This window comes from Odontesthes bonariensis, chromosome 17 (assembly GCF_027942865.1).
Source record: "Odontesthes bonariensis isolate fOdoBon6 chromosome 17, fOdoBon6.hap1, whole genome shotgun sequence".
NCBI classification, from domain to species: domain Eukaryota; kingdom Metazoa; phylum Chordata; class Actinopteri; order Atheriniformes; family Atherinopsidae; genus Odontesthes; species Odontesthes bonariensis.
The window spans coordinates 12,803,604-12,816,137 of record NC_134522.1 but is presented as its reverse complement, the minus strand read 5'-3'; the positions used below and the strand labels follow the sequence as shown (position 1 = coordinate 12,816,137).

The 12,534-nt window shown below is 40.9% G+C and overlaps 1 protein-coding gene across 1 annotated transcript in view; it reads right to left on the bottom strand.

Annotated features, from left to right (window-relative positions):
- dcdc2c (doublecortin domain containing 2C) overlaps positions 1 to 12,534 on the bottom strand; it is a 90,346-nt gene that overhangs the window by 69,372 nt on the left and 8,440 nt on the right. The window contains 3 exon segments of the mRNA XM_075448640.1: positions 11,355 to 11,436; positions 11,438 to 11,472; positions 12,008 to 12,108. Of these exon segments, the coding sequence (XP_075304755.1) occupies positions 11,355 to 11,436; positions 11,438 to 11,472; positions 12,008 to 12,108 (218 nt within the window).

Genomic DNA, 12,534 nt, shown 5'->3' with positions numbered 1-12,534 from the left:
ACTAGGTGTGCATTTTCTCGTATTTGAGGCGTGGTTTACGAATGCCTAGAGCCGTTTATTGGGCGCTACGAATGTCTATCAAATGACGTCAGGTTCTTCCCATGCTGCTTTGCGCGCGATTCATAGCCAATTGTATCACTTATACCAGATGACGACAGAAATTCGACGAGGAAGAAGAAAAAAATGGAAAATAAAAGTAAACTTGCGCTCTAAGCTACTTAAATTGACAACAAAGTAGGCCTATATGCTATATTCTACATGAATTTTTATGTTGTAGAGTTGTGAATTTATTTTAATAATGGAGAAATTGAGCAGCCTTGCTTTGTTGTCTACAGTAGTAGATCAACCCTCATCTTACTTTGAAGCTCCCAGCTCCCAGAAGTGACGTTAACGAAGCTTTAGCAGCAGAAAAGCTATCAGGCTTGTGTTGATGATAATAATAAACTCCTGGACTATGTACAAACTTCCAAATGCATCGTTTGGTGAGTACAGACCATATTTGTACAACTGTAGAAGTTTGGTGTCATGACATGTGATTTTAGTGTGGTAATTTTGGAGATACGGACCAGGGTCCGTTAGCGCTTGTACTAAGCTATTCGGGATAACTCGGTAACTCAGCTGATGTTCAGCCAATATCGGAAAAACTTCGGGTGGGCTACTTGGCTGGATGTCACGGTTCAAATGACCCTAGGGTGAATCTACTCCGAAACACTTTCTAAGGCTGCATTGAACGGTAACGTTGTGTCCGCTGTCATGTTGGATTAACGCTCTACAAGCTTCGGTGTAGCGCATAGACGTTGTCATCGTCTTGCTGCCCCCCCCCGTTCTGTGATTGGTTCCCAAACTCTAGCAAAAATAAGGGCGGTGGTTTCCAGGCTGACTTTGCAGTGAGAATGAAATCGAGCGCAAAGCAGCATGGGAATTCCCAGGCTAAGAATTTGATAGATATTTCCTGACGTTATCGCTCACAATTAGAAACAACCCTATTGGTGACTGTAGTGGGTCACCTTTAATTATACCTGCTCGGGTGAGTTGCAGATCAGCTTTCAAGAGGGGGTCAAGAGGAGGGTAAACTACTCCAGCAGCACTTTCACTTCCCACAGTGCTTCCTACATGCTGTAACTCTACAAGTAGTCATCAAAGATTGCTATCACACATCAGATGCTAAGAGATCAATAAACTTGGACTTTTGTCTTCCTCTAAACCGTTTTCTGCATACTGTGCTGAAGCACTTTTTTTCAGTGAAATGTCTGTTATACCTGTGTAAAGCTCTGTGGTGGGTTAATTTTAAATGCAGAGGCGAACTAGTCAAGGATGAAATATCTTCCTTGCAAGCTTTAGGGCTGTTATAAATAAAAAGCTGTTTTTACTGACACAACAATAAGCCAAGAGGAACTGTACAGAGAGCAGTTCATTAAAGCTGGAATACATAGGGACATATATGGACATTAATTAAATAATGTTTCATCACCATCAAGGGTTTATAAAAAGGCCCGCCACTCTGCCCACCATGATCTACTAATCTGGATATAAGGGATTTGCGCAGAGTAAGATGGACAAGGGAAATTAAGGCAGAGACATTTTACCGGATCATATTGCGATGATTTGTTATTAAAATGCAGAGCAACACGCTAGATGTGAGAAAGCGACTAAAGCATGGCCACGATTTAGACTTAATCCGTCATTATCCTGCCTTTGAAGTGACCTCGCTGCGCATGTTCCCACTGTGACCCAGAAGCACATTCTCAGCTTCTTCATTAGCCAGGATGAAACACAGCCACCGCACACACAACTTTGATGTCATGTCCAGCACACACAGACCATCAGACACACTAATACACACATAAACTCACACATACAAGACATCTATATGCATTCACACTCACTCATCGCAGATATTCTTATCACTGACTACACCGAGCATGAAAAAACATTATGGTTTCTAATCAATTACAGCTCTCACCTTTGGGGCAGCACATTCATTACGTGTGATAGGAGCAACTAAGGGACAATATTCCGATTGAGATTGAAATGAAAGAAATCGTATGGTTAGAGGGTAGACAAAGACTGCAATTTCACACGGCAGAGCAGCCCTGACTGGATTTACATAAGTGCAAGCAAAAAGCATATACAGCATGTGATTTCACTGATTAAATTTATGTATCCAGTGATTTATATGTTTCATATATTAAAACAATGCCACTAAGCAAGTAATAAAATGTTAAATCCTGATGAAAAACTGGTATGGTAGCCATACCTTTTAGAATTGTATCAATAAAAACTTTCAACCTCTAGTGATATCTTTTTGTTTACTTCCCAGAAAATCATGCATATATTCAGATTTAAGTATTTGCAGTGATACACGTACAAGCCATAGTTGTTCCCATTCACATGAGGTAATCCAGGCCCTAAACAAGGACCAAGAAATTGTCTATACAACATTAAGATTGTAAACATGGGTTGGAGGGGACTTGTGTCTAGATATTAACAAAATAAATGCGTAATAATGAAAGTTTACTTTAGAGTTATCCTGCAGCATAACAATAACTTTGATCCGTAAAGGACTAACCCATCTGTGCATTTGTAGCACTCCTAGTCTCCTATGGCCCACTCTCTGACAAAATGGATGAGCATCCATGCAGTGAGCTGCACAACACACATTTGGTGCACTGTGCAGTACAAGAGTTCTATTCCCAGGCAATGGCCCCATCAGGCCAGACAAGACGGCTGGGTGTTAAAGTGTGAGCCGGGTACACAGAGTAACAAGACGGCCATCTGCCCTGGGAGTGCACACATCCATCTTACTAAGGACACCCAGTCTCAGAACTGATAAAGGGGAGGGACAAAAACAGAAAAGGAAGCAGTGGGGAACTAAACAGAAATGGAAGAACAAATCTTTATTTACATGTATGTGAACAATGTTAGTGGCAGATGGGAGCTGCAAAGGACCGGATGAATGAAGAAATAGTAAAACAAGGGTGAGGTCTGATGTAACAGTAATCTTGACTGGTAGTCATTAACAAAAATACTACAGTCAAAAAGGGGCTGAAACTGTCTTCAACACTATGAATCAGTAAAGCAACATTCTAAATCTAATATTCATCAATCATCAGTGCCACTGCAAAACAGAATGCTACTCTTTTATTTTATTAAGCATGACATCAGTTAAGAGGACAGCAGTAAGTCTCGGCTCCCACCATCATCCCTGCCTCATAACCATCTGGATACAACTCAAAACACTGCCGTCAGCAATCTGGGGTCAGTGATATCATCTCGCATTCTCCATTTGTTTTTATTTTTAGACCATTTCCTCATCCCTGTATAATCAGTGTATATGGTCCCACTGATACAGCAGTCTTTTACTCTCCCTCTCTCTCTGACTCTATATTACCTTATCACTCTGAGAGCTTTTAGCCGTGCTTCCAGCCATTAGCTGCAGACAGCGGGTAGCTACCAGGCTGGAACATGGAAGGCAGGGAAAGTGGCCCCCTGGTGGCTCTGGATGATGTCAGTTGTGAAAAGGTCTTTTTATAAAACCACCTGTCCATCTTGTCTGCTAGGAGGCACAATACAAGTCTCAAGGCACATAGAGTCTGTATGAAATGACCTTTGGTTGTTTTTATCTACAAATACAAAAGCTTATACACTTCTTATTTATTCTGTGACTGGAAAGTGCTTTACGCCTGCTATGATGTTTGAACGAAGTAAAGTGTAAGCTGTTCACCGACACAAATGTGCCCAATAGCTCATGATGCATGGTAGTCGTACTGGGTGGCTAGTCAGTTCTACAAATAAAGTATTTTTTCCTAAATGTTTACTGTTGAACAGGATTTTGAGTAAAATTATCTGTATAAACTGTGTACAATTTACATTCAGAAACTACTTCTCTGAGCACTCAGAAGTAATATGCAATCTTCACAAATCCAGTACTTACAACTATTGCAACAATATCAATATCAAAACTGATGTATGCTTATTTACAGACAACTCTGTGGAGCCCTGACTGAATCTGTTTCATGCCTCCATTCAAAGCAAAATAGCCGATTTACAGTAACCCCACACCGAGAACAATTGTTCAGCTTCTTACTGAAGTGTTTGAACTGGTCAAAGTGCCCACTGTGACGTGTTATTGACAGCTGGCCAGGCTGCTGCCCTCCACGGGAGACTTCCAAACAAACTGCTATACTGGATACACAGAGGCAATCTTCACATCAATATCAATCAATTATTCACATATTGATGCTGGCTTGCCAAAAGCAGCTTGACTGCATTTCATAAGTGCTAGACTCACGTGCATTTTGTAAGAGGTGAATGGAAGGAGCCCGGCTATTACCCTGCGTTCGATCCCACAGTTGTGGTGAACTACGTTTTGCACCGTCACAGCGTGACACAGCACTGTGATTAAGTGGGTCAATGATTCTTATTGTCAGCACTGTAGCAATTAAGTTGTTATGGGGGAGTACATCAGGTGCAACAGTTCTTCATTTGAAGTAACAAGCAGAGATGCCTGTTTCATTCACCAAGTTTTTCTCTGACATAAAACGAAGGTCAACCCCATAAACTTTTTTGCATGCAATGTGTGTTTGATGTGGGAATACTCAAATAAAACAGGAGAGGGGAGAATTTTGTGTGGGAGTCTCACTCATAGAACATGCTGCAGAGGAAGATGCGGCAGGAGCAGATGTGCCTAGTGGCTACTTGAGGGAGATCTGTTTTTTTATTCCTTGTTTAGTCAGCCTCTCTGGACTTTTTCCTTGAAGTGCTTCATATCAAGTATAAAGTAAAGCAGTATGACAGTGTTTAAAATGAGCTTTGCTTCAGTATATACCATCACAGGCTTTCTTTACCCTCATGTTACACAGAAATATGAAAGCGGTGCCCCAAGGTCAACAGCAACAGCCCTCATTCTACCCATCAATGCGCCCTTGTTGCACATCTATAAGAGGTTCTTTTTTTATCCACTCCAATATCATTAAGTTATTAGTTGATTTCAGTGGCTTTAATCAGCATAGTAATTCCTCTCCATGGAAAGATAAGTCTCTCTCAAGAGCAGTTAGTCGGTCCACTATGCCTACTGATTAGACAAGAGCCCCCAAAATAATTCATCAGAAAAGTGTAAAAAATAATTTATCAAAAGAGCTTTTCACAAAACCCGCTCAGGACCTTTGCTCCTTAATAATTAAACTCTGCAATTAGGCATCTTACCATGCGCTCAGTGTGGGGTTCCATGTAATATTCATAACCATACATAATTATGCAATATATTCACTGAAATAAGAGGCCATATATCCAAGACGGGGCTGTCAAGAGACAAGACATTTTTATTTGGTTTATAACACTGTTTCGTCTCATAGATGAGCAGCTGGCCTCTGGAGACAGACGAGAGCGAGGATGTCTGGTCCTTAACAGTCTGACACTGTGTTCTATGACACTGGAGAAGAGAGAAACAGAAACGGTAAGAGAAAGCAAAAGAGGGAACAAGCACTAAGTGGTGATGATCTCACCACAGGAACCAGTAAGATCAAAGTCCACTGGACACAGCAAAGACATACCTTAGTGGTATCATACATTGACCACAGTCAACACGAGAAGAGGAGGGAGAGATAAAGCATTAAATTAAAATGGAGCTGAGACAGGGTGCTGTCGCAGAATGCACTGTATGATGAATTATACATAAGGCTCAACACAGAATGGTAAAGAACTGTAAAAAAAGAAAAAAGAAGTCCTGATGGTGCCTGGAGCAAATAAGAAACAGCAGCGGTCTATCGTGGCCACACTGTGGACAAGGTTGGCTTTCATCTTGAGGCAGAGTTCAAAGCTATGGACTACGCACAGAACAAACTGGCAATCAAACGCTAATGTGTAACCAGGCAGTGGTGCACTTCATCTGTCGTCTCAAGTGCGGTGGAGATCACACGCAGATGCCTCTTTCACATCACAATGGTTGATTTTCAACACGCGGCCCTTGGAACTTATTATTTTCCACCGTGAAAAAAGACTTGCTTGTTTTTGGGAGCTGCAGACTATTGAAGGCCCCTCATGACAAGCGTATGATGAATGAAAAGAAAAGCGCACATTTTCCACCAACTTTGCTCTAGTTAACAAAGGCCGTCAGTGATGAATACCATTCTTTTTTGCCTGAATACAATGTTGGCTGATAAAGGCAGGACAAATATTACTAGAGGAATTGCAGTGGACTAACATCAAGAGCATGTGATTAATAAAGTGTCGTAACTTTTATGAGCTCTTTGTGAAAGGGACTTCATATGCAGACCAAGCATTTATTTGTAAGGCTTACAGGTTGCTGTAATGTGCAACAACGACACGAAATGCACATTATATAATACATACATTTTAGAATAAAATGTGTGCTAATTAAAATAAACAACATCAATGTTTAAAATTTCTGTAAAATACAAGACAAAAACAAAACTGTTCATACAGAATCATTAAAAAATGATGTCATCACTTTAACCCTTCAGTTTAAATAAAACCAGTGTGTTTTTGAGACCCTGTCGTGCGCACTGCTAGACAATGACTTTTTTGAATGTGACACAGTTTTATTGTCAGTATAATACAGATGTGATTAACATAAATAAGTGTTAAAGTCAAAGAGGCGTAAAGGTCGTCACTCAGGACTACTCTCGGGTCCACGAGGTGATTTACAACAACTTAATTTGACTGTGAGGAGTAATTTATCTGTGACAGAGCAAGCAGAGGAACTCTCTGTATGTTGTGCACGCATACAGGCAACAATATGCCATGACTGCACACATCTCACATCTACCCAATCAGTCAAGATGCTTTACAACTTCTGTCAGAGGCCTTAACAGTTCTCATAAATTATAAGGCCATTGTACACGATGCCAATAACTTTTGAAGGAGAATCTCAGCCAAACTGATCCCACAAGTATGTCTTGCTTCCACACATGGAAGTCAAGGTGGGACATCCCTCAGGTATATGGAAAAAGCCATTTATATAAAGGCAAATACTTTGATGGTAGATTTGGCTTTAGACAAAGCCCTCCTTTTTTTTTGCTCAGATGAAAAATTCCTTTCAAGGATAAAAACTGTCTCAGATATTGACATTTTGATGCAAAACAGGTGGCAGGCAGGTTTGACTCTGTTACAGATAACTTGCATTTCCTCTCACATCCCACTTCCTTCCACCAAGGCTCCGAGTCTCCAGTTATGCTTTGCATCTGTGTCATCTCCAGATCCACTGTGACAGCTCGAGAATATGAGGCATGAATGATGCAGAACCATTCATAAGCAACAACAACAATATAACGTGATACGGACAGAAAAATGAGTGTGCGGGCCTCGAGCCGGCAAGCAATAATGAGCTGTGATTTATTTCAAATGCCCCCCGTAGTGCCCATTGATATTCTGAGGGAAATCTTAACCAGTAGCAGAGTGTACAAAGCCGTTTCTCAACCTCTTGTCCTATTAATATGAGGATATTTGAAACAAACTGCATGTATGTACAGAGAAATCATGTGCAGCGGTATAGGAGAAACATTTAATACAAACTGCTATCTGTTAGACCACTCTGTGGATTTGCGTTTGTGGATATGTGTGCTTTCATGTCCGTGTATGTCTGTCCTTTCTTGATAGGATGGAGGACATATGAGCTGGGAAGGGAGCCTGCTGATAGCACAGGATGCAGTGATTTTCAAGGTGTCACACTGACAGAGTGAACCTCAGATTGAGGGGCAGGCAGTGATAACCACCTGCAGGGATTCACATCCCGTTCCATTTAACCACCTTTGGAATTCTCACAAGGGCCAATCTGGGACGCTGGGAAGTCACCGAATGGGCCCCACAACCAAAGCCTATGTTTTGTAGATAATTAGAATAAAATTGCCCAGAATCTTTGAAAGGCACAGTCCCTGATATGGGAAAATATCATGTTTACATCATTGGCATACTTTGGGTTTTAACACTATGTTGTATTTTCAGCTGTGCTTGACAGATGTGCTTGACTTGATATAAAAGCAAGACCATGCAATTCTATTGACAATAAGAAGTCATGGCGAGGAAAATGTGTTTTGATAGTAACAACACACATATCCCTCTTATTCTCTCTGAGTGGTTCCAAATTGCCAACAACAAGGGAAATATAAAGAGTAGTGAACAATCCTGGGCTCTCAGCTTGGCACATCTAAATGTGCAGGTGCCTTTGATACTAGAATAAGTCATTGGAGATTGGGGAGGAAAAAAAAAAATCCCACTGAACCAGATGGTCTCCATAAAGTATGGCGTAAAGCTCTCCCAGATGTTGAGAGGTAGTTGCGGATCATCACATGCAACGTGAGGGAGGGACCGGTAATGCAGAGTGTATTAGCGGTCTCTTTATTGGTGCATTAGGTTCTGTGGAGGGGAACGCGGGGGCCGCCACTGGAGCTGCTGGTGAGCTACTACCAGGCTTTATGCTTTGATGAACCTACCCTTGAAAAACCGGGACATCCGTGATGGTATTCCACTGAGCCTGTGTGACACCTCTCTCCCTTTAGCCTCCTGTAAAACATAAATCAGTTTCTCATATCATCGTCTAGTCATATTCCATGCATATGCAGCTCTAATCAGTAAATCTGTCAGCTTTCTCACCGTTCAGAGATATATCAGATTCGTAATACTCTCCCACTTATGCTGTAAATCTCTGACAAAGCCTATGTTTCTTAAGATCCAAAGATGGGGTGCATAAAGTGAAGAACCTCACTTGAAAACAGACACCGAGACTGGAGTACCAGTTCAGTCTAGGATGTCTCTGTACTGAAAGCTTCAGTGCACTCCAATGTATCATCTTTCATCTTACTACTGAGACAGTAGCCTAGCCAGGAAGCCAGAATAAATTTCCCCAGTTCATTGTCCCCACTGAGGACTAGCAGAACATTGCAGTCTGATTAATGGTTGTACACTATCTAATGAACAGTAATTGAATGGTATAATGCAGCAGGTCCTTAAAAGCCCACTGGAGTCGTTGTCCTTTGCCTAGCTTCTCTGGAAAAGCAAGGCGGTGACATTGTCTAGAGTTGATTATAGTTGACCTTGCATGGGGAGACTGAGGCCTTTGTAATGGCCAACCTAAGCTTCAGGGAATAGGAGCACGGAAAAACAGATGAAAAACAAATGAAATGGACTTGCATTGGAAAAGAGAAGGGATGGATCAATGCCTTGGTCAATAATGATTCGATTTTTTATCACAAAATTCTTAAGGAGAGGAAGACAATTGATCAAACTTCCCCAGTTGTATTGGCATTTCTAACAATATTAATTAAGAAAAAATGCTTAGCTGACTGGTTGATAAATCAGCCGATATTGTTAAATCAAAACAAATGATAGTTGTAAACACAATACCACAGCAGTGAGTTACAAATCTACCCTTGTCCACATTTCCTCAAAGTGTATGACATCTACAACACAGACAGACAACGCCTTCAGGAAATCAATCAGCTCCTTAACAGCGTACACTCTAAAGGCAACCTTCAGAGAGCCCAACAAAAGTCAGTCAGGTGATTATAAGAAAAGCTTTGATAAATGTGCATCAAGCTCTAGGCCGTCATCCCTCGCTCTCTGCCGCTGAGAGTTAAAACAGACTGTCTCAGTGGCAGAGATGCTGAATCTCGTTATTCTTTATTTGGCCTGGACCACACAGGTCAATATCACATGCATGCCACCGCCTCACTGGTGCACTGTGTGTAAATGCATTTAAATTCGATGTAATAAATCATTTAAAGCTTCAGCTGAAAATGTAATCATGTAATTGAATTTGGTCATCAATATCCACTATATACATGCTCGTATGCGGCGTACACAGGGCATTTCACAAGCATATACGAGCACCAGAGTGGGAGGAAATCTGTCTCAACTCAGCTGAAAGTATGAGTCATAGCAGTGCAGTTATCCCTCATTATTATTCACAGCCCCCTAAATGATAGGGCTGCTGATGACGAGACAGCGACAGCCTGTTTGGCCTCAAAGGGAAAAGAGTATGCATGAAAGATTAGACTTTAAGTTCAGTTAAGTCTCACCTTCAGAACTGTTATTTCCCGTCTGACAGCGACTTCATGTTTAATCCCTGATAAAACATGAATGAACCTTTAAAAAACAACAACTTTATGGTTCGGCAGTCAGTGTTCTGCTGGAAAGTGAAGACACTATTCAGGTCACTTAACTATAATCTAATTCCTCATCCTTAAGATGTGTTCCGCATAAAAGCTTTCCAGTGGCTTTCAACAAGATACCACCTTCTCCTTTTTGTGAGTCACCACTAGCTAACAGATACTAAGAAAAACTGCCTGGCGAGATGATTATTGCAAGAAGTAGCTGAGTCTGTACAACTATTATTATTATCATCATTATTATTTTTCTATTATCTAATGGTCATTCTCTGCAATCCATAGCCAATCTGAATCAGCAACAGTCATGTATGACTAAAAGCAATAAGTAATGAATTAGGCTATTGATGAGGTCTTTAGCCAGGGTCATAACTGGCCCCCAGAAGTCAATAATTATCCCAATAAGAATATCTTTATCGCAAAAGTGCATACTGCAGCAAAATCATCACTACACGAAAACATTCCCCTGCGGTGTAATTGCAACTGCTTGAAATTATAGTTTTCATTAAAACAAAATGTTCAAGGTTATTGATTGCTTAAATAAGACTCAATATCTTCTCATTTCAAAGCCGAATGAAATTGCTTGGAATAGTAATATCAGCCAACTATTGTGCGCATTCATCACAGTAACACAGCTTCATACTGCTGTCCCTTGAGGATTATTAGAGCAAAATAATTGTATTTAAATGAGTGTAATTTCTGGGAACCAGAGATGCATGCAAAAACATCTGTACACATGGCTCAGTCCTACTTCATCACTGTTATTATTATACAATATATACAATAACCAGAGTGAGGGACATAAAAACCAAACGTGTTGTTACATATACTATATATAGTACCCTCGACGATGGCTAAGCTCTCAACATGCATAAAACATAAAGTTTACCTACTTCTCAGATGTATTCAACCTTCTGCCTGCAGTAACATTACTGTGACAGGTAACTTTTTCTGACATACCATGCCCTGGAGAAAAGATGGTAAATATGTACAATCGTACATAATATACAGAGAGGGTCAAAAAGACAGAAAAACAGGTTATGGTTGCACACACGGAAACAGGTCTATGTGACCCTCTGACAATTATGCAAATGATCATTACCATAATAGCTGGTTAGGCCATTTTTACGTGACCTAATCCAAAGGCAAATGAGAAGATTGGACATCATAATGAAGTGAGAATTAAAGGAATGTGAGACGGCGCTACAAGGAACTTATAAAAAGAGTACTTACATTGCTCCTGAAACCTGCAGTCAATTGCAGACACATGGAATCTGAATCTTGCAGGGAGGCCTTCCTGCTTGCAGAACAACTCATCTTCTTGCTCCTCTTCAACTATCTCGGCCTCAACCTGCAGGCAGGGAGAACACAGGATCCCCCCATTGGCAAACACTAGACTGTTATGCTATATTGATTTTTCTTTTATATTAATATATTCATGGAGCTTGTTCAACTGAGCATTCACAAGCCTTATTGTGAACATAAAATCATATTATACTGTACAAGAAGTATATTTCCAATTCTGTTTGAAGCTGAAAAACAAAGGTAAAGCTTAATGGAAGGCAAGTGGGGCAGATTTTGCTCAAGCTGCTGACACTTCTTTCATCTAACCCTTTTAACGGGGAACATAAACAGCTCGTTGTCATGATGAATTTTTACACAGCAGAAATATATAGAAATGATTAAAGTTAAAACAATGCAGTTATTAACATACTGTCAAGTTAAACAGAATCAGCACGTGGCCAAGCTTCCTTCATGACGCCTGTATGTTTACCTGTGGGTATGTTGTGTTTTTACATCAACTCTTACTTCCTGTTTGATAAAAAGACCGAGCTGTTTAAAGACTGTACGCCCGTCGGGTGGATGCTGAGTGGGGTTATATTTACCTGATCAATTGGCAGGTCCACCTTCAACTGGCGGCCTTCGTGTACCTCTGCGGCTCCTGCCATATCACTCCTTTTGTTTTGCGCACTGAACACACTGCTCGCTGAGAAAATTGATTAATCACAATTACCTCATCTGCTGGCAACCGCCCTCTCATTCTTCTACACACTCTTGCCCTCTCTTTCCCCGTTACCCGTCCATCCCTCACTGCACTCCTGTCCCCTCTTTTCAACCTCACAAGAGATCAATGCCGGTGTCATGCCATTTATATTTAAGAGTGGCCCCACAGACGAAAGGGCCACGGAGAGCCACAGTCGTCCTGCCACAAAAATGGCCAGCCAGCTCGAACCTTTGTCCCCAGGTTAGATCTCGACAGAGGCAGGGGGCTACTAATACCTTTGGAGAGAAGCTTACGCAACAAAGTTACACTGTTTTTCCTCTTGTAAACTTTTTTATTTTTTTGGTCTGCAACTACTAAATCTGAAACAAAGTTGAATATGAATAATGAAACACACTATTGAGCTAGTAG